At 50.3% G+C, this 21201-nt stretch overlaps 1 protein-coding gene across 10 annotated transcripts in view; it reads left to right on the forward strand.

Moving 5' to 3' along the window:
* The window catches only part of PTK2B (protein tyrosine kinase 2 beta), a 135691-nt gene that overhangs the window by 105278 nt on the left and 9212 nt on the right, over positions 1 to 21201 (forward strand). For 5 of the 10 annotated variants that reach the window (XM_077943286.1, XM_077943288.1, XM_028852480.2 and 2 more), the window contains 17 exons: positions 270 to 410; positions 788 to 862; positions 1682 to 1783; positions 2952 to 3069; positions 3627 to 3666; positions 4044 to 4090; positions 5290 to 5340; positions 5792 to 5889; positions 6684 to 6768; positions 6955 to 7055; positions 7338 to 7453; positions 9493 to 9593; positions 9772 to 9861; positions 10696 to 10900; positions 13695 to 13803; positions 15028 to 15093; positions 16625 to 16750. In XM_077943286.1, the coding sequence (XP_077799412.1) occupies positions 270 to 410; positions 788 to 862; positions 1682 to 1783; positions 2952 to 3069; positions 3627 to 3666; positions 4044 to 4090; positions 5290 to 5340; positions 5792 to 5889; positions 6684 to 6768; positions 6955 to 7055; positions 7338 to 7453; positions 9493 to 9593; positions 9772 to 9861; positions 10696 to 10900; positions 13695 to 13803; positions 15028 to 15093; positions 16625 to 16750 (1671 nt within the window). The remainder of the gene's footprint in view (positions 1 to 269; positions 411 to 787; positions 863 to 1681; positions 1784 to 2951; positions 3070 to 3626; positions 3667 to 4043; positions 4091 to 5289; positions 5341 to 5791; positions 5890 to 6683; positions 6769 to 6954; positions 7056 to 7337; positions 7454 to 9492; positions 9594 to 9771; positions 9862 to 10695; positions 10901 to 13694; positions 13804 to 15027; positions 15094 to 16624; positions 16751 to 21201) is intronic. The other 5 variants (XM_077943292.1, XM_077943293.1, XM_028852482.2 and 2 more) reach the window with 1 other exon arrangement.

A 21201-nucleotide genomic window follows, 5' to 3' on the forward strand; every position in this document is an offset into this window, starting at 1 on the left:
GGCTCCCGCTCCGCATCCAGGCCTGATCAGCTCTCTGGCCCCAGTACTGGGAAGCTACCCCTTGCCCCCTCCACTGCCTTCATAGGGGTATGGGGAGTCTCCCTTGAGACAATGGATGTGTGTTTTAGGTCATAGATCACAGCTGCTTTGGGGGCAAAGGCACTGGGGATCATTTTTGAGCAGCGGGCAGTCTCTCAGTGAGACCCTAAGGGAAGGAGTGAGACCTGGGAGGAGCTGGCCTTGCTCACACTGCCCATCCCCTCCCCCAGCCCAAACAGTTCCGGAAGATGATCCAGCAGACCTTCCAGCAGTACGCCTCGCTCAGGGAGGAGGAGTGCGTCATGAAGTTCTTCAACACTCTCGCGGGCTTCGCCAACATCGACCAGGAGACCTACCGCTGTGAACTCATTGTAATGGCAGGCTCTCTTGAGCCTCTCCCTGACCTGGATCCCAGGCCTCTCGGGAAAGGGGGCCAGGAGGGGGCAGGGAGACGCTGCAGTTGCTGCAGATTCTCAGGCAGCAGAGCCTCGCTGACCTGCTGACAGTGGAAGTCACGAACATCCCCTTGCCTGAAGCAGGCACTGAAATTTTGGCCTCCAGCTCTGGGAGGTGGGCAGGACAGGAAAGGTGTCAGGAGGGGAAAATCCATATGGCCAGGGTTTCGGCAGGAAGGAGCTGGAGACCCAGGAAACGGTGGCCTGTGTCTAGCTTAGGGAGCTTTTCTTCAAGTTTCCGAAGAATGGGGAGGGCAGCTCTGGGACAACAGTCCCCTCTCCTTTTATTCCAGCAAGGATGGAACATTACTGTGGACCTGGTCATTGGCCCTAAAGGGATCCGCCAGCTGACCAGTCAGGATGCAAAGGTAGAAAGACTGGAGGCGGCCCCACCCAGCCCCAGGTGGGGAGGCCTTCCCCTCTCTGCTGCCTCCTGCTCTGTCTGCCACTTCAGTTCTTCTTGCCCCCGTTGCTGAGAGCAGAGTCCTTTCTAAGGCCATGCCCTGGTGTGAGCAGCAGTGGAGAGCGTTTGGAGATGGCATCGTGGGGCAGATGGCCCTTTACATCCCCGTGGCTGTCATCTACACAGAGGTGGCGGGGGGGAGACAGGGCCGCTATGATTACTTACAGAGCTCAGCAGTCTTGCCCTTTCAGCAACAATATGAGGCATGATTCCCTTGGAAGCCAGGGGACCTGGGTCCAGTCCTGGCTCCACTGCCAGCTTGGCACATGACCTTGAGCAAGTCCTGGCTTTCTCTAGACCTCATTTTCTCCTTGGCATAGGGAGGGACTTGGTCTAGATCAAGCTTGTGGTCCCAGGACGGCTTTGAATGCAGCCCAACACAAATTTGTAAACTTTCTTAAAACATGATAAGATTTTTCGTGCGATTTTTTTTTTACACTCAAGTAGTGTTAGTGTATTTTATGTGTGGCCCAAGACAATTCTTCTTCCAATGTGACCCAGGGAAGCCAAAAGATTGGACACCTCTGAACTAGGGGGTCCGTCTAGCCTTAATAGTCTTTGATTCCTCACCCCAGCTCCCCCATACTGACCAGTCTTTGATTCTCTCTTCATCTCCCAGAGAAACTCCCAGTTCCTCCTCACCCCAGCTCCCCCATACTGACCAATCTGCATGGCCCAGTCCTGGTAGTGGGATGGTCTGAAGCTCCCCCTTCTTTTCCCGCAGCCCACCTGCCTGGCCGAGTTCAAGCAGATCAGGTCCATCAGGTGCCTGCCACTGGAGGAGGGCCAGGCGGTACTGCAGCTGGGCATTGAAGGTGCCCCCCAGGTGAGTGTCTCTGGGCACCTGGCAGCTCTGCAGGGGATATAATGGCAAGTTGGGAGCTCTTGCTCAGACCAAAAGTCCATGGCACGCAGGAGGCCAGGAGCTTCCTGGCTTTGGGGATCGTGTTAAGAAAACTGCACCAAGTTGTTAGACAAAAGGTACCAGGATGATGATAAATTGTAGGAAAATTCGGGAAACAATTTGTTTAATGTCAGGAAAGAAATTGGGAAGGTTTTCAGGTAGAGGAATGTTCAAGGTGAGCAGAAGTCAGGTATAAATCACAGGCCTAAGTTTTACGAAGAGAACAATGATGTGGACATCAAGACCTCAAAAACATGGGGTTTTTTTGTTTGTTTTGTTTTGTTTTGTTTTGCTTTGTTTTGTTTTGTTTTGTGGTAAAACACCCAGAGAGACCTCAGGCTGCAGAGTGTTCATCTCTCTCTCCTTTCACCCATCTGTGCCCTGCCCCATTGCCTCCCCTTCTTCCTTCCTTCCTTCCTTCCTTCCTTCCTTCCTTCCTTCCTTCCTTCCTTCCTTCCTTCCTTCCTTTCCTCTCCTTTCCTTCCCTTTTCTTTCCTTTCTTGACAAAGTCTTACTCTGTCGCCCAGGCCAGAGTGCAGTGGTACAATCTCAACTCACTGTAACCACCGCCTCCTGAGTTCAACAGATTCTCCTGCCTCAGCCTCCTGAATAGCTAGGACTGCAGATGCATGCCACAAGACCCAACTAATTTTTTTACTTTTAGTAGACACAGGGTTTCACCATGTTGGCCAGGCTGGTCTCAAGCTCCTGGCCTCAGGTGATCTGCCTGCCTCAGCCTTCTAAAGTGCTGGGATTATAGGTGTGAGCCACTGCGCCCAGCCCCCTCTTCCATTTTCTCAGTTTCTGCTTCTATTTATTGAGCACCGACTAGATACCAGGCATTGTGCTGTGTGCTCAGAGGCCAAAATAAGTGAGGCCTGGGACTGGCCTTTGGAGAGCATGGACGTACAGGTGAAAGGGGTGACAGAATGCAGTCTGGACTCCAGGGTAGGGCCCCAGGAGAGGTGCAGACAACATTGGCATCCAGGCAAGGGTTGTGGCAGGGGTCCTGCCATCTGTTCGCCAGCCCTGGGGGTGGTCTCTAGCTAACGCTCTGGGGTTTCACCCTTGGCTGGTCTCTGCTCCTCAGGCCTTGTCCATCAAAACCTCGTCCCTGGCAGAGGCTGAGAACATGGCTGACCTCATAGATGGCTACTGCCGGCTGCAGGGGGAGCACCAAGGCTCTCTCATCGTCCATCCTAGGAAAGGTGGGTTCCATTTAAAGGTAAAGTGGCTGGACCATGGGTGGCAGCACACCCAAGTCCCCAGAGGCAGAGTGGCAGAAGCTAAGTGGCTGATGGATAAGTGAATGAGGAGGCTTCCCCCACAGCCCAGCGGGAAGCTTCCAGTGGGCCCATCTTGGGCTTTAAGCCCTGGCTGGTCCACCTACCCACAGCCCTGCTAGTCAACGTCCACAGAGAGGCACCTTCTGGAGGAGAAGCGTTTTAGCCCCAGCAAGCTCAAAGCCATCGCTAGAACAAGGCTGGTCCCGCCTGTGTGTGTCTCCATCTTGGGTCTTGGGTCTTGGGTCTTCCTTAATCAGGAAGCAGGGGTCCCAGCTGGAGCAGGCGAAATCTGGCCTGAGGCAGCCTCCAAGGAGATTCCAGTTCTGGCCCAAGGCCTCCCTCGCTCCCAGGCTGGAAGAGAATGGAATCAGGGGCTGGGGTGGGAGGAGAGTCCCTTTTAGGAATAGTGAGGAGGTCAGTCACCCACTTAGGCCCCTGTGTCCCCAGCTCCAACCTCCTCCTTCTTCCTCTCTTCCTAGATGGCGAGAAGCGGAACAGCCTGCCCCAGATCCCCATGCTGTGAGTACAGTGGGGTACAGAGGACAGGGCCCTGAGCTTAGCCTGTGCTACTAAGAGGAAGAAGAAACTGGGAGTCCCCACCTCCATAGTTTCTGGTTTTCAGGCCCAGGAGAACCCTGAAAAAAGATGATCTTTCCCTCCCAGTAAATACCTGCAGGAATATTTCTTTGCCTTCAGGCCACCTGGTGTTGTGCTGGGGGGTTGCTGCTGTCCCCCAACTCCAGCCCCTGGCAGCCTTGGCTGTGCTCCCAGGTCATTGCTAATCTGGACAGACTACTTCTCTCCAGGGGGCAGGAGGAGAGGGCAGGCTGAGGCTACCCAGGGGAGCATTACTGGACTCTGAGCTCACCTGGCTTCTGCCCTCTCACCTCCTACAGAAACCTGGAGGCCCGGCGGTCCCACTTCTCAGAGAGCTGCAGCATAGGTGAGCTGCCTGCTGCATCCTCCACCTGCTCCAGTTGCCTCCCGTCTGCTTGCTCCCCGCTGCCTGCTCTCATGACATTGCCGAGGGTGTCCTCCAAGTTACAGGAAAACGATCCTCCCCCGTAACTTCTCAATGATGGCTTTAAAATATCATGAATTGTGGCTGGGTGCAGTGGCTCACGCCTGTAATCCCAGCACTTTGGGAGGCCAAGGTGGGTGGAGCATGATGTCAAAAAATCGAGACCATCCTGACCAACATGGTGACACCCCATCTCTACTAAATATACAAAAATTGTATGGGCATGGTGGCATGTGCCTGTAGTCCCAGCTACTTGGGCGACTGAGACAGGAAAATAGCTTGAACCCAGGAGGCAGAGGTTGCAGTGAGCTGAGATCGCACCACTGCACTCCAGCGTGTCAACCCAGCAAGATTACATCTCAAAAAAAAAAAAAAATTCATGAATAGTAATCACTAGTGTGTATTGAGTACTTAGTACATGGCACCATGTTTATCTTAGGCAGTTTGGCCTGCCGTAACAAAATACCGTAGACTGTGTGGCTTAAAACCAGATACTTTATTGCTCACAGTTCTAGAGGCTGGAAGTCCAAGATCAAGGTGCTGGCTGAGTCTGCATCTGGTGAGGGCTTTAATCCTCATTTGCAGATAACTGTCCTTTCACTGTGGGCTCACGTGATGAAGAGAGAGTTCTGGCCTCTCTTCTTCTGCTTATAAGGGCACGGATCCCATTATGTGGGCCCCACACTCAGGACTGCACCGCCTCCCAAAGGCCCCACCTCCTAATCCCATCGCATTGGGAGTTAGGGCTTCAACAAAGGAGTTTGAGAGGTACACAAACATCTAGTCCTTAGTGGTATTAAACATGCAACAGGTATTATATGATTCAATCTTTACAGCATCCCCCAGTATTCATTTCATAGAAGGGGAAACTGAGATTAAGGGAGATTAACCAACTTGCCCTAAACAATGCAAGTTGGGAAGCAGAGAGCAGGGAGTTCAGCCAAGGTGCCCTGGGCTCTGTGGCCACTCTAAAACCTGGGTTGGGAGCCCGGGACCTGCCTGGCTTTTCCTCCTATCCCCTTGGTCTCCACTGGTCTCCACCGGGGAGCCTCACACCTGATTCCTGGCAGTGCCCACCAAGGGCATCTTGTCCACGTCTGCGCTTCTTCCTGTCATTCCAGAGTCAGACATCTACGCAGAGATTCCCGACGAAACCCTGAGAAGGCCTGGAGGTAGGTTGTCAACCCCGCCACAGCGACTGCAGTCAAGGCCCTGTGAAATGACACGGCAAGGACTCTGGTGACACCACAGGGAATGTTCTTTTCCTCCTTTATCCTCCCTTCGTGCTAGGCTTAGACAATGGCAAACCTGAGATGCCGTGGATTTGAAAGCTGAGATGTTTTTTTTTCTCCCTATACTGATTGCCCTTTTGTGTGCCCATGGAGCTGCGTGGGGATTCTAATAACTTGGATCTGGGACCCAGCCTTCAGAGGGAGCAGGGGGATGGCTCTTCCTTGAGACAGTGGAACACTCTAGACCCCCATTTCCCCAGCCCAGCCCCTGGATCTTGGCTGAGGTGTTACAGATCTGGTGACGCCTGCCTTTGGAGCCTGCAGACACTCAGGTTCCCTGCGGGGCACCACCGATCTCTGTGATCTGCGACTGTTTTCTCCATCTGTGCAGGTTCACAGTATGGCATTGCCCGTGAAGATGTGGTCCTGAATCGTATTCTTGGGGAAGGCTTTTTTGGGGAGGTCTATGAAGGTGTCTACACAAATCACGTGAGTTCCAGGATCTTCCCTGACGCTCCTTTTCCATGTGTCGGTAGGGTGAGACAGAGCTTGAATCTAAGCAGGTTGGAGTTGGCACAGCCTTCATCCACTTGGGGCCCCTTGTCTCTAAGGGCCCCTTGTCCACTGGGCATGATGGTATTTATTAAATACTCAAAGAATGATGGAGTCAAGAGTCATTTTCAAGAAGGGTAGCAAAATACCAGGGATGGAGATACAGGGAGAACCTGGAGAAGGGTCACTGATTCTTGGTGGGAGAATACAAAGGGGGCGGCAGGATAAAGACAGTTCTGAGAAAAGGCGAGGCAGGATCTGGAGTTAGTGTCAAGGCCAGTGACGGGGGAGGGCAAGGCTGACCACTGTGGTCACGATTCTAGCAGGCCCAGGGGAAAAAAGAAAGAGGCAGCAAGAATGTAAAATCCAACGATAAAGAGAGAGAAAGAAAACGGCCCAGCCTCCACGCCTGATAATTTCCTGCAGGTGCTTCTGGCTTTGGGTAGGTCACACAGCCCCTCAGTCTCAGTGTCCTCATCTGGATGGATGAGTCAAGAGCGGCTTGACTCATCTGACCACTAAAGCCCTTTTCAGTTCTAACAGACCCTGATCAAGAAGAAGGGGAGTGGGGAAGGAGAGGAGAGGAAGACAAAGGGGAGAAGAAGAGAGACGTAGGAGAAAAGGACCTTGGCTGGTGGCAAAGTCTGCAGGAGGCCATGGGGAGGCCAGGAGGGAACATTCTGCTGAGCGCTGGGCTGGACCAAGGGGTCCTGAACACACTCTTGTTACAGAAAGGGGAGAAAATCAACGTAGCTGTCAAGACCTGCAAGAAAGACTGCACTCTGGACAACAAGGAGAAGTTCATGAGCGAGGCAGGTAGGGACCCCTGAGACCAACCAGGCCTCCAAGATGGGAGGGGATTGGACCTGGGAAGGGAGGGGTGAGCAGTGCAGGGACCATGTTGGAGGAGGGGTCCCCGTTCCCCTTGCTGGAAGAGCAAAGGCCTTTTCTGAATTGGACCTTTGAGCCGCCCCGCCCGTCCGTCTTGCCCCCCGACTGCAGTGATCATGAAGAACCTCGACCACCCGCACATCGTGAGGCTGATCGGCATCATTGAAGAGGAGCCCACCTGGATCATCATGGAATTGTATCCCTACGGGGAGGTGAGCTGGAGGTGGTAGAAGAGGGACTCTGCGGTGACCCCTGAGCTGCAGCATTGGGGGGCATTCAGAGCACAGCCCATGCCTCCCAGCTTCCTGGCTTCTGTATTCAGCTGGAACAAGCCAGAGGCCCTGTTTGTCAAGGAAGTTGCTGGAACATTTTGCCAGCTTTGGGTTTGTCTCCCGCCACCCCCAGGGAAGGGTCAGGAGCTGCCAGCACCCTGGCCCCCTGGCTCCGTGCCGGGACCAACCAGGGGTCTTGATGGCACCTACCCATTCCCACAGCTGGGCCACTACCTGGAGCGGAACAAGAATTCCCTGAAGGTGCTCACCCTCGTGCTATACTCGCTGCAGATTTGCAAAGCCATGGCCTACCTGGAGAGCATCAACTGCGTGCACAGGTAGGGGTGGAGGGGGTGGCCAGTGGTGTGGAAGCCAGGCCTTCACCGGATCCTCAAGGCATCTGGGTAGAAGCAGGGTTTGTGGGTGACACAGAGCAGTGTTGGAATCCCAGCATTGGCCCTGCCTGTGCCAGCAGCTTCGAGCACTTGAGCAACCTCTCTGACTCTGTCTCCTAATCTGTAAAGTTGCAGGTACTGTATGTACCTCATGGGGTTGTTAGGAGTAACTCTGAAGTCTGAGGTGTCTGTCTATAGCTCAAGACCTTCTAGCCCCTCCCCTGGGAGTGCCAGGAAATGGCCCCCAACCTTCCTTAGAGCTCACTCACCTCCAGCTCACCGGCTTGGTGGCACGTGGCCCAGGAAGAAGGGACTGGGCTGGAGCAGGGCCAGAAAAATCCTGACCCGAACACCATCCTGGTTCCTGGCACCCCTGGCCTGCCGAGTCCAAGCCTCCCTGTGGCTATGGCAGAGTTGGCCCCTGTTCTTTTTTTTTTTTGTTTGTTTTTTTGTTTTTTTGTTTTTTTTGAGACGGAGTCTTGCTCTGTCGCCCGGGCTGGAGTGCAGTGGCCGGATCTCAGCTCACTGCATTACGCCATTCTCCTGCCTCAGCGTCCCATGTAGCTGGGACTACAGGTGCCCGCCACCTCGCCCGGCTAATTTTCTTGTATTTTTAGTAGAGACGGGGTTTCACCATGTTAGCCAGGATGGTCTCGATCTCCTGACCTCGTGATCCGCCCGTCTCGGCCTCCCAAAGTGCTGGGATTACAGGCTTGAGCCACCGCGCCCAGGAGTTGGCCGCTGTTCTACCTGGCTTTGTTCCCATTCCCTGCCATGAGAGCCTGACCCCCGAGAGAGTTAGTGGTTGGACATTACCAACCATTGACATTGGCTCTGTGGCCTTGTGCCTGATTCTATGGAAAGCCACATCAGGGTATAAAAACGTGCATTCATTCATTTGTTCGTTCGTTTGTTCATTCATTTATCCGTCCAACAAGCACTATGGAACACCTCTCAGTGCCAGGCACTGACCTAGGCTCTGGGACAAAGTCGCATTGAAAACAAGCAAAACTCCTTTTCCTTGTGAAGCTTACCTTCTAGCATGAGTGTCAAACTAGAGAAATCAATTGTCAGGACAAAGGTGGTGGGAGGATAGATTCGTTTCTTTGGTTTGTTCATTTGAAGTTGCCGTGCTTTTAAGTCATCATTTCAACTATAAAACAAACACTAGAAAGTGGAGCCTGCCTGTGAGAAGCAAGCAGGCAAACTAGTTTGGGGTTGGGAGTGATGGCAAGAACACAGGGTAAACTGAGTCAGTGGTGCGTCTCCTGGGAGGAGAGAGAGCTCAGCTCTGGAGTAGCCTACCTGGGCAACACCCTTTTCCACCGGTGACCTGCTGGGCAAGTTCCTTCAGCTCCCTGGGTCCGGTCTCCTCCCCTGCACCAGGGGGGTCTGAGGGTCTCTCTGTCATGACTCATGGTGTGTGAAGCTCTCGTGCGATCCTAGTATCCTAAGTGCCCCATCAGAGTTAGCTGTGCCGCCGCTGCCACTCCTGCTATACCAAAGGCCTAACCCGTACTGTGGAAACGCAGATGAGAGAGAATACCTGTGTTCAGGGAAGTGGTTGGAGTTTATCCTTAAAGAATCACCAGGTGACAGCCTCCCTGGCATGGGGGACAGTGTAGGCAACAGCACAGAAGTGGAGTATAGCTGATGCCAGGAATCTGAGCCAGGCTTCAAGCTGGAGATGCATGAAGGGGTGATGGGAGACAGAACCCGACAGCAAGAGGGAAGGAGATGGCAAAGCACCTGTGCATGTTGGGGTGCAGAGGGGCCAGCTGGGCTCCTACCTGAGCTGTGCTATAGCAAGACCACTCGGGGGAGACAGTGACCCACAGAAGCTGCCCAGTTCTGCTCTGGAGGCTGAGTCCCTGGCTTACACTCTTGGTCTCTTTTTCAATCTGTCTGTCCGTCTCTCTGAGTGTTCCTGCTCCCATGGGGGTGGGCAGTGACTCATCCTGGTTTTGATGCCCTATTTCCAGGGACATTGCTGTCCGGAACATCCTGGTGGCCTCCCCTGAGTGTGTGAAGCTGGGGGACTTTGGTCTTTCCCGGTACATTGAGGATGAGGACTATTACAAAGGTGAGGAGGACTTCCCAGCCTCTGCTTTGGCCTTGGAGGGGTCGCTGAAGCCAAAAATTCTAGAAGAAGGAAGTCTACAGTTGGACAGCCCAGCCTAAGGGTCTTCAGAAAGTAGGATGTATTTCTGGATAATTCTGATCTTTCTTCCCTAAAAATTAACCTCTTTGCCCACCCAAAGCCTCTGTGACTCGTCTCCCCATCAAATGGATGTCCCCAGAGTCCATTAACTTCCGACGCTTCACGACAGCCAGTGATGTCTGGATGTTTGGTGAGTGCTGATTTGGGAGGGTATGAAAAAGAGTTCAGATTCTCACCTCTGAACCAAGCTAAGGGGGTGGGTGCAGGGAGCAGGGTGTGACCTCCACCTCCCGTTCCCAGGGTTCAATTTTTCTGTGGCCCCTGAGAAGTCTCAGAGTGAGGGAGGCCAGTAGGGGTAGGAAGGGGGGTGACCCAGGCTAAGGACTGGCCTGGGCTGTGCAGGCTCATCCTCCTGGAAGAGGTTCTTGTGACGTGTGTGCTCCACCTACCAGCCCCAGAAACTAAGATGGAACTCTGTGACTGGTTCTGAGAGAGGTGCAGGAAGGGGAGAGAGCAAAGGCAGGTGTAGAGACAGCTCCTTAGGGAACACCTCCCGCCGACCATCTCACTTAGTTCTCCCGCAGTCAGCCCCATAGAATATTATTATTACTCTCATTTTCCAGTTAAGAAAACTGAGGTTCAGGTGAGTCAGGAGCCTGCCCACAATCACATAGGCACCAAGCGTTGGTGCGAGGCTTCCAATTCCAGCTTTACTAAGCAGTGGCTCCCCTCCCTCCCAAGAGAAGACACTTGTGGTCCCAATGACATGCCATGACTGCCACCTGTTGATCCTGCAGTACCCTGACAAGGGTCTAGGGAGCAAAGTCTTAGGTCACTTACTGCAGATGTAGGTCACTTGTCCCTCGGGCAGACCACCATGGTGGGCAGGACCCCACGGTGCTGGAGGGGGAGGAAGGACCACAGGAGCTGCTTCTGGTCAAGACCGAGCACTAATGGTGACAGTGCTCCTGGGTGGGAGGGACTGGTCTCCCCACCCGGGACCTGACACTCCCTTCCACCCCAGCCGTGTGCATGTGGGAGATCCTGAGCTTTGGGAAGCAGCCGTTCTTCTGGCTGGAGAACAAGGATGTCATCGGGGTGCTGGAGAAAGGGGACCGGCTGCCCAAGCCCGACCTCTGTCCACCAGTCCTTTATACCCTCATGACCCGCTGCTGGGACTACGACCCCAGTGACCGGCCCCGCTTCACCGAGCTAGTGTGCAGCCTCAGGTAAGCATGGAGTGTGGGCTGGGGGCTGGGGGCCCACCCGGCTGCACCAGGGAGCAAGACCAGCACACAGAGACATTTGCACCGCATCTCCCTAAATGAGACAGGCCAGGGTCAAGGATGGGAGGCTGAAGCCAGGTTCACTGTCAGATATGAGCTTAGAGATAAGGCGGCCCTGGGGAAGTCTGGCTTATCTGGGCATCTGTCAACACAGAGCACAGAGCCTTGTTCATAGGATGTGCTCAGAAAATATTTTCTAGGTTAGACTTAGAAGCCTGAGCCAGACTCTCATTGAAGTGCCTGTGCTCTTTGTGGTATTGAGGCGTCCCACCTGCTTTCCTCTCGCCTCATCTCTCGACTTTGATCTTTCCTCCCAGATAGCAAGGAAGGGAGTGATCTTTGACCTGTTATTCAAGACTATGACCCAGGGGCCACCTCTCCCTTCTGAATGGGGGATAAGGGACCTGAGGACCCGTCGGTGCCTAGGAGCCATGATTCCCTAGGTCTGGGGAGGTCACTGGGGAAGAAGGTCATCTGTTTCGGAGGTTCAGGGTCCTCCAGTTTTCTTGGTGGCAAGCCTGCCATTAGCCCTCCTGCGGGAGATCTGACTTCTTTTGGCTTCCTCTGGGGTAGGAGTCAGTAAGCATTTTCTATAAAGGGCCAAATAGTAAATATTTGGGGCTTTGCAGTTTATGCAAGTCTCTGCCAGAACTGCTAACTCTCTTAACTATGGCTGCTCAAAAACAGCCATAGACCATACATCAATGAATGGGTGTAGCTGGGCTCCAGTGTCATTTCGGATGCTGAAATTTGAACTTCAAATAATTTTCATGTGTCATAAAATATTTTTTGTCTTTTAGTTTTTTCAGTCATTGAAACCATGTGAAAATCATTCTTCATTTGAGGCCATACAAGAATAGATGAGAAGCCAGATTTGCCCTCTGGGCTCTTATTTGCTGAACCCTACTTTAGGGAGTCTGGAACTTAATTGACTTGAGATATTGTGATTTTTAAATACTGTAGTCAACATGTTGCCTTGTTCAATTTTAGGGCGAGAAAACAGCCCCTGAAAACTGCCTGGTGGGGAGGCACCCCAGGGGATGCCAGCAATGCCCAGGCCAGGGGCACTGGGGGTGACCCTGCATGTTTTCTGTGGGGCGGGGCCTTCAACATCATCTGCAAAACCTCTGGCTTAAAAGGCCTCTCTGTTCCTGTCTATCCCTTCAGTGAGCCTCCCAGTTAATTCTAGACTCCTCTGTTGGTCCCTTGTATGGGACGTTTGAGAAGCCAAAGGGCTGCAGGATAAAAGTATTTGAAAGATGTAATTTGGGAGGGTAAAAGCCCTGGGGGGATGGAGCTGGGGGTTCTGATTCACTCTGAGGCCTTGAGAGCCACAGGGAGCTGTGCAGGTGCCTCTCCTGGGCTGAGAGGTGTTCCCATCATCCCCTGGGCTGAGAGGGGTTCCCTTCATCCCCTGGGCTGAGAGGGATTCCCTTCATCCCCTGGGCTGAGAGGGGTTCCCGTCATCCCCTGGGCTGAGAGGTGTTCCCGTCATCCCCTGGGCTGAGAGGTGTTCCCGTCATCCCCTGGGCTGAGAGGTGTTCCCGTCATCCCCTGGGCTGAGAGGTGTTCCCGTCATCCCCTGGGCTGAGAGGTGTTCCCGTCATCCCCTGGGCTGAGAGGTGTTCCCGTCATCCCCTGGGCTGAGAGGTGTTCCCGTCATCCCCTGGGCTGAGAGGTGTTCCCGTCATCCCCTGGGCTGAGAGGTGTTCCCGTCATCTCCTGGGCTGAGAGGTGTTCCCGTCATCTCCTGAACTGAGAGGTGTTCCCATGATCTCCTGGGCTGAGAGGTGTTCCCATCAGAGGCACTGGCCAGGCCCCCGCCCCAAGTGGAGGTGGGAGCTGGTTTCTGGTGTGGTCTGGAAAACACCAAAAAACTCAGAAGACCCCAGGTTGCTTCCTCAGGCCACCACCTGACACTTCCTCCTTAGAGTTCAGAAGGGATTTGATCAGTGTTTGCTAATCGTTCCAGGGAGGAAAGACCCTTCTAATTCAAATTTTGAGTGTCTCTGTGTAACAATAATTATATTTTTAAAATCTTTTGCTGAACAAAATATAGTGGGCTATATAATGCATTTTAAAATACATACACACTTGAAAATATAATATTAAGTGTCACATATTCAGTAGTATATAATACTTGCTACCCATATGAACATGTGGATTCATGGGCAGTAATAATTCCAGAGTCCTCTGGGGTCTGTGATTCCAGGTTAGGAGCACTGGATTGGGTAAGAAAGGTGAGAGGCGTGCACATGGCTAGCCTGGGAGTGAACCCACATGCCTCATTAGCACACACCTGGGATGCGTTGGGGGATGTTTCATGAGAAACAGGAGATGTAGATTCTAGGCCAGGGCCATGAAGTTGGCTGGGACTTTGGAAATCTACATAAGGGTTTGGTGCCAATCACAAGCCCAGGAGGGCACAAGGCCTGGGGAGTGGGGCTGCAGTCAAGCTCCTACTGCATGTTTGGGCTGGGACTGGCTCAACAAGGATGCTTTTCCACCTTGGATCTATTCCTGTGATCCTCCCAACTTCAGTGTGGCCTCAGGGCCCATATCCAAGCCTGTCTCAGGGGGCTCTCCCCAGGCCACTCTGCAGTGGAGATGGAAACAGAAATGGGACCTAGCAGCCTTGCCCAGGCCTCTCTGGGCTTCCACGGAGTACAAAGAGGAACCCCAAGGAGCGTCTCACTTTGACCTTGTTTCTCTCCTTATCTGACCTGACTCACTGCAGTGACATTTATCAGATGGAGAAGGACATTGCCATGGAGCAAGAGAGGAATGCTCGCTACCGAACCCCTAAAATCTTGGAGCCCACAGCCTTCCAGGAACCCCCACCCAAGGTAAGCCAAGCCGTGGCCTCATGGATCCTGTGAGTCAAAGCAGAGCCAGGTCCCTGTCTGATCCTTGCCCCCCTTACTGCACAGGCAGAATGCCCCCTACAGCCCTCTCTCAGTCCTTCACCTGGCATCCACCATCACTATCGGTGTGTCACATCAGTGCTCTGGCAGGTGGACTTAGAGATAGCAGCCACCTTGTGGGTCAAGAATCATTCCTCAAAAGTGTTGCCTGAGAGGCTGGGCTTGTCTTCTAGGTGTTTTCTTAGGAACAAATGAGATCCCCATGAGGACACATGGATGGGAAGTATCCTGGGTCTTTTAGGTCCAGTCCCTACATCTATACCCCCCATGGCCACCCTGAGCTCAGGAACCAGGGCCCTGCTGCCATTAGGTGGGTAGGTCTGAGAGGCCATGCCTGTCCTAGTCAACTGGAGCTGCTGCAACAAAAGGACCACAGACCAAGTGGCTTAAACAACAGATGTTTATCTCTCACAGTTCTGGAGGCTGGGAAGTCCAAGATCAAGGCGTTGGTTTCTTGTGAGGGCTCTCTGCCTGGCTTACAGACAACCACTTTCTCACTATGTTTTCACCTGGCAGACACAGAGTCATCTTTCTTTTTCTTCTTATGAGGGCACTAATCCTATCTCCATCGTCATAACCTCATCGAACCCTAATTACCTCCAAAAACCTGCACTTCCTTAATGCTATCACATTGGGGGTTCAGGCTTCAACATGCAGATCGAAAAGGAGGACAAATATTCAGTCCATAACAATGTCTGATCCCATCTAAGGCCTTTTCTCACTTGTCCCTCTTACCTGGCGTGTCCCACCCCTCCCCTCAGGCCTGGCTCAGTGTTCATCTCCTCCATGTGGCTTCTGTGAGTGCCCAAGCCCCTGGTGAGCTCCTACCTCTGCATGCCTGTGCTCTGGAGCTCTGACTTGGCGGGTGCTCCCGCATATAGGGAGGCAACAATGTACCGATCATTAACCCTCCAATTAGCCATAGCCCCAGGAGGGCAGCGAGGTGGCTTCTTTGTACCCTCCACCACTCAGTAGATAATCAGTGCTCAATAAATGGATGCAAAAGGAGTTTTATGACAGCTTTGTCCCTCAACTTTCCTTCCTTCAGAACAAGTCTGAGGTGTCTTTGACCTGATGTTCCCCTTAGTGAGTTGTGTTCACTCAAGGAGAGGGACAGAGACTGACCCATCTGTGTTCTCTCTCCAGCCCAGCCGACCTAAGTACAGACTCCCTCCGCAAACCAACCTCCTGGCTCCGAAGCTGCAGTTCCAGGTAAAGATAGAACCAGATGATGGGAACTTCAGGTCTGCCTCTCATCCAGGTCCTTCCTGAAACTCCATTCTTGTGCCTTAGAGGAGCAGCTGTCACTCACTTGGGTGATGGAGATTGCCTAGGTTTACTCTTCTTTGGCATCCAGAACAGAATGCAGACTCAGATCACAAGAATTAAAATACTGGTCTCCCAGGCTGTGCTCAGCTGAGACCTGCCTTAAGCCCCATCCCTCTGTCTACAGCGTCTGCTGCTTTGTGTGCCTGCCTGCTGCTCTCTCCCCACATATAAGGCCTCCCAGGCCTCCTTCCCAAAAGGAATCCCAGGGAATATTCCCCAGCAAATGGAGTGGCTCCATGGGTCTCCCCAAAGAGGCCCCATCCAGAACCTGGGTGGCCACTGAAGAGACAGCAGGGTTTTACCTGAGCTTTCTCCCAGCTCCATTATCCCCAACCATGACTCTTTCCCAGGCTATGGGTCCCTGACCCTGAACGTCTCTGTTCTGTGTCTCTCTTGCCTCTAGGAGAGAGGGAGTACAGTCTCCTCTTATTTCTTCTCTTGCATCCCCCAGCTCAGAGTCACTGCTCAAAAACCAATCCCCTCCACCACTAGAAATAATGTCCATTTAGTTGGTGCCCTTTATAGAAAGGTGGTGTCCCATGGTCCTGTATCTGTTCTCAAGGAAATGCCTGAGTGCCGAAACAAGACCATCTAAGGACTAATAGATAAATCCTCTTCATGTGAAGAGAAAGCTTGATTCAGAAGATGGAAACATGTTCTGGAAAAAAAAAAAAAAAGAAATATACCCATATGTGATATTTAAAACAGAGAGTTAGGTGGGGTGGCACACACCTGTAGTCCTGGCTACTAAGGAGGGTGAGATGGGAGGATTGATTGAGCTCAGGAGTTTGGGACCAGCCTGGGCAATATAGTGAGACCCCATCTCTAAAAGCAAAGAATAATAAAATTGTGATACAATTATTTTTTAATTTAAAAAAAATTCAAGGCAGCCATGGTGGCATGCATCTGTAGTCCCAGCTATGTGGGAGGCTGAGGCAGGAGGATGGCTTGAGGCCAAGAGTTTAAGGCTGCAGTGAGCTATGATCATACCACCGTATCCCAGCCTGAGCAACAGAGCAAGAGCCTGTCTGAATTTTTAAAAAATAATTCATACATATCTCTATAAATCGGTGTGTTAACCACATCAGTCAGTTTGTCATGCAACTGAAACATAACTGTTTTTGAAAGAGTCCTGAGGGAGGAACCCTGGTCTCAGCGGGTCAGTAACCAGCGTGGACCCCACTGTGTGCAGAGCATCATAGGGGAATGTTGGATGAATGAGAGGCCACGCTGCTCCACCATCTCTCTCGGAGCAATGGAAGGCCCACGTCGTGTTCTTTATTAACTCCTGGAGAGCAAGCCCTATCCCCCATGGTGCTCATGTGTGGTTTCTTTGTGCTCATGTTTGTAGCAGCTAATTGTCCACCTTCTCGCTTTGTCCCGTGCCTTGTGCTTCTTTGCTTTTCCTGAATAGGTCCCTGAGGGTCTGTGTGCCAGCTCTCCTACGCTCACCAGCCCTATGGAGTATCCATCTCCCGTTAACTCACTGCACACCCCACCTCTCCACCGGCACAATGTCTTCAAACGCCACAGCATGCGGGTAAGAGGGCTCTGCATGCTGGTCCCTGCCCGGACTGAGGAGGCTGCTGGAGGGAGGTGGCCGGGGACACTGGAAACCCCACGTCTTCAGCTCAGGAGGGCCCTCCCTGCTCCCCTGCACCAGTCAGGCCACCAAGCAGGAACTCTCTGACTTCCTTCCTTTTGCAAACACATCAGAGGCTGGCAGCCACACCAGGCCCTGCTCTGGAGAACACCAGCTGGACCTAACCTGCCCTTGGCCATGCTGGTGCTATGGCTAGAGATATACAAATCTCTCCCTCTCCTGAGCCCCAGGGGTAGGGAGATCCGTGGCAGCATGGAGGCTCCTAGGCAGGGCACAGCACAGCTTAGTGGTGCTTGAGTAAAGGATCCTTCCTACCTGATGGCTTTGGGTATGAAATCTCTCCTCAGTCAAAGGAAAGGCTTCCTTGTGGCTTTTTTCCCTTCTGCTTTCGTTCAGGTTGCTGCTGGGTGAGGAGTTTAGGGTTAGTGGGAATACAGGCTCATTAACTGGCTAAAGCAGGGGCCTAAGCCACCTCTCTTGTTAGCTCTTTGTCACTGGGTGTTGTTAACTGCTGGTGAAGCCCCGAGTGCTTCATGGCTGGCTTCTGATTGTCAAGTCTTGTGTGAAAAAGACACTTTTGCTTATAACCAGATGCCCACTGGTCACCAACCACCTTCTTCCATACAAATGGCCCCTGGTGGTCAGTTGTCATGAACACTTAATCTATGTTACTAAACCAACTAAAACACTTATTTTAGCTCTAACTCTGCATACATGCATAGTATTTCAGGCTCACTGAACATGACTAAACTTTTTTTTGAAAAAAATTAGACGTTTATCATAACATATTTGGAAGATACAGGCAAGTATGCTGATATTACTTTCGTGCCATTATGCTTAATTTAGTAGAATTTTGAAATGAGCATGATAACTTAGAATTCCAGGCACTAAGATTTTTTGTGAAATAAATTTTCCTCTGACCTACCTCGTGTTTCTCTTTTATATTAATTTAACCAATTTCTGTCTTTGCATGTGCTTAACAATAATAAAACTGCATTTTTAAGCATGTGCTATAATTTAGGCCGTGTTCAGTTCCTCCACCCGCCTGCCTTTGACTCTCTATTCATAATTGATTGTTTTAGTAAGTTTTGCTTTAAATTGTGTTATTTTAGAATGAAGCTATTTGCACATTTGATGGGTAGCATTGCCTTTATCCAATTTCTGCTTCTCCACAAGGACCTTGTTCAGTTCCATAAAGAGATTGTGTAGTAGGAAAAAAGACCTTTTGTATCAGGGCTTTAGAAGTAATTGCCATAAGGAAAATCTGCCGAAAAGAACATAATGAGCATGTCTTTAAATAAACAAACCTAAAAAAGTTAAAAATATAAGCTCCATTTTATGACACAGATCAGAAACACTGAGAAAGTCTCTTCCAGGTAGAATGCTGAGAAGGTATAATAGGCTCCTCACAAAGCATTTGGAAGCATTTAACAAAAATTCAGAGGTGGTTTTCCCAGAAAAACAACTTTTCTACTGAGTGGCTCTATAGCCTGACTCATCAGGGAGTCTGTGGGATGCCATACCAGCATTGGGATGGCAGCAGTCTCTCTCTTGAAGACCTCACAAAAATTATACAATTCAAGGCTGGGCACGGTGGCTCATGCCTGTAATCCCAGCATTTTGGGAGGCCAAGGTGGGTGGATCACTTGATGTCGGGAGTTTGAGGCCAGCCTGGCCATCATGGTGAAACCCCGTCTCTACTAAAAATACAAAAAATTAGTCAGGTGTGGTAGTGTGCACCTGTAATCCTAGCTACTCGGGAGGCTGAGGCAGGAGAACACTTGAACCCGGGAGGCAGAGGTTGCAGTGAGCTGAGATCACACCACTGCACTCCAGCCTGGGCAACAGAGCAAAACTCTGTCTCAAAAAAATAAATAAAATAAAATAAAAATAAAAATAAAAATAAAAATAATACAATTCAATAAACAGTACGGCTTGCTGTGACTGGTGGACGCTGTCCTCGGTGCTGAAGGAGGGAGGCTCTGCTTTCAAAGCGCTTACAGTCGACCAGAAGGATCAGGCCAGGTACACACTTACCTGTGATGCAAGCCAGAAGGTCGTGGGTATCACAAAGTGGGAGTTCAGAGAGGAGGATAACCCTTTCCAGCTTCTATTTAAAAGCTGGGCCTTGAAAGATGGGAAAGATGTGGACAGGAGGAAACTGAGATTCAGGAAATAGAAGAGGCAGAGGCTTCAGTAGGAGCCAAGACTGAGTGGTGGGAAACCACAGGACAAGTGCAAGAACTGTTGGACTACAACAGGAAGGGTACTTGTGGATGTTGAAATAAGGCCAACAGATGGGTCATAGCCAAATTATGGAAGGTGTCACGACTTACAAGAGTCATTTTAAAACACCATGAGTACCCAATTCCTTTTAAGAATAGAATGTAATTAGCAATGTAAGTATCTATTATCTAATAAGAATATTGGAGACGCATTTCAGCAAAACCAACCTCAAAGAGATTCCATTTTTTTAAGTGTTCATTTTTCTCCTTGAGTTTTATTATGAAATTGGAAGGCATCAGGATGTCTCCTAATCTGTGTTTGTTAAAATACATGGTATGATCAGGCCTGGGGCATGCTAGGCATTTTAGTGGTGGAATCTTCTCTCAACACTTATAAACTTACAAATACTTATAAATGCTTGTAGAATTTTCTTGATTCTAGTAACGCATCCCACTGGTACTTAACCAGTATATTAAGTACCATACTGATATGAAGAGTACTGGTATCATATTCTTCCTTAACCCATACATTTTTCTCACATCCAGAAATCCCTAGCTCTATATTTGGAACTTTTGACACTGAGTTCCTGTTTGTCACTATTTGTCAACAGCCTGGGGCAGCCATGCCATTGTGTCTGCAGGTGTTGACATTTAACTGGGGATTTTTATGGCCTTAAAATGTCCTCATTTTGGAGTATCAGCCTCTGATCAACAAAACCTATTTCATTTTTATCAATTCCATGATTATAAAATACTCTTAAATGCTGGAATCTGTTTTCCTAAAATAAAGTCTAGCTCAGTGGTTCTCAGCTAAGTTGTTTTCCCTCTCAGAGGACATTTGACAATGTCTGGAGGCATTTTTGTTACAACTGGGGAGGTGCTATAGGCATATATTGTGGGGAGACCAGAGATGCTGCTCAGCATCCTACAATGTACAGGAAATTGTCCTGGAAATAAAGACTTGTCTGGTTCCAAATGTCAACAGTGCTTAGGTTGAGGAGCCCTGGTCTTACTAGTATTTATTTAACCTCATGAGAACAAGAATATTGCACAGTTTAAAATCACTGTCCTCCCAGCACCCAGCCCTGCCACATAGTAGTTGCTTAATAAATAATTGTTGAATAGATTAATGAATAAAGAATATTTCAGCAAGGAACCTAACTTGTGGGGAAACGTGTGATTAGAAATTGAGGTTAGTAATTGAGGCTCAGTGTGCACTAAGTAAAACATCCCAATATAACCACTTTTAAACCATATTGTAATATTCAAGTGTGTTTTGTAGAGCTTAGTGAGGAAAGTCTTTTAAGAGGCTTGGTAGGGATTATTGCTTGCTAAAAGTAGATAGAGATAATTGTTAGCATCTTCTGCAAGTGACTTGTATGCAAATGGCCACTTCAAAGGCAAGGAACTGAGAGACCTGCCAGCTTAGATGTCACAGAAAAATCCTGCCCTAGCAAAGGCAACTCCTGGGTTTTGTGCAATGAAAAGGATGCCAATAATATTCCTCCTCCATCTGTCCAGGAGGTCAGGGTCACCATGTGCTGCACAACAAGAGAAAAATAGTTTAGAGGCACTGAGCAGATATTTATACAAATGAACCATGGGGGAAGATTGAAGGAAAATAGGAAGACATGGAATACTTTCTATTTAGGAACTAGCAGCTAAAACTATGAATAGGTCCAATGCCCTAGAGGTAAGTTAAGGCAAGAGTTAGATTACTAGATCTAGGGAGAGGAAACATTTATCTTATCTCTATCAAACTATATTTCTTTGAATTTTGTTTTTCATGTTATCTATTAGTTCATGCATTTCTTCTAATCATTGGTTAAATAACTCAAGCTATGATTGCATTTATCTTATCTCTGTAGTGCTGTATTTCATGAAATTTTGTTCCTATTTTATCCCTTAGCTCATGCATTTCTCCTAACATTTAGTTAAATAACCCAAGCTATTATCTTAATAAAGAGTATGTCTTAATAGGAAGGCATGATTGGTGGGTGCATGCTGTTGCTTGTTCTCTCAGGCTCTGCTCATTCATGGACACACGTGGGACTGCACACCGTGAGGCTAGAGGCAGCACCCCTGTCTCTCAAAGCTTCCAGACCTGCCACCTTGGTCCTTAGGTGGAGATAGCATCAGAACGGTGTGATGCTCTCCAACTAA

Source organism: Macaca mulatta, chromosome 8 (assembly GCF_049350105.2).
Source record: "Macaca mulatta isolate MMU2019108-1 chromosome 8, T2T-MMU8v2.0, whole genome shotgun sequence".
NCBI classification, from domain to species: domain Eukaryota; kingdom Metazoa; phylum Chordata; class Mammalia; order Primates; family Cercopithecidae; genus Macaca; species Macaca mulatta.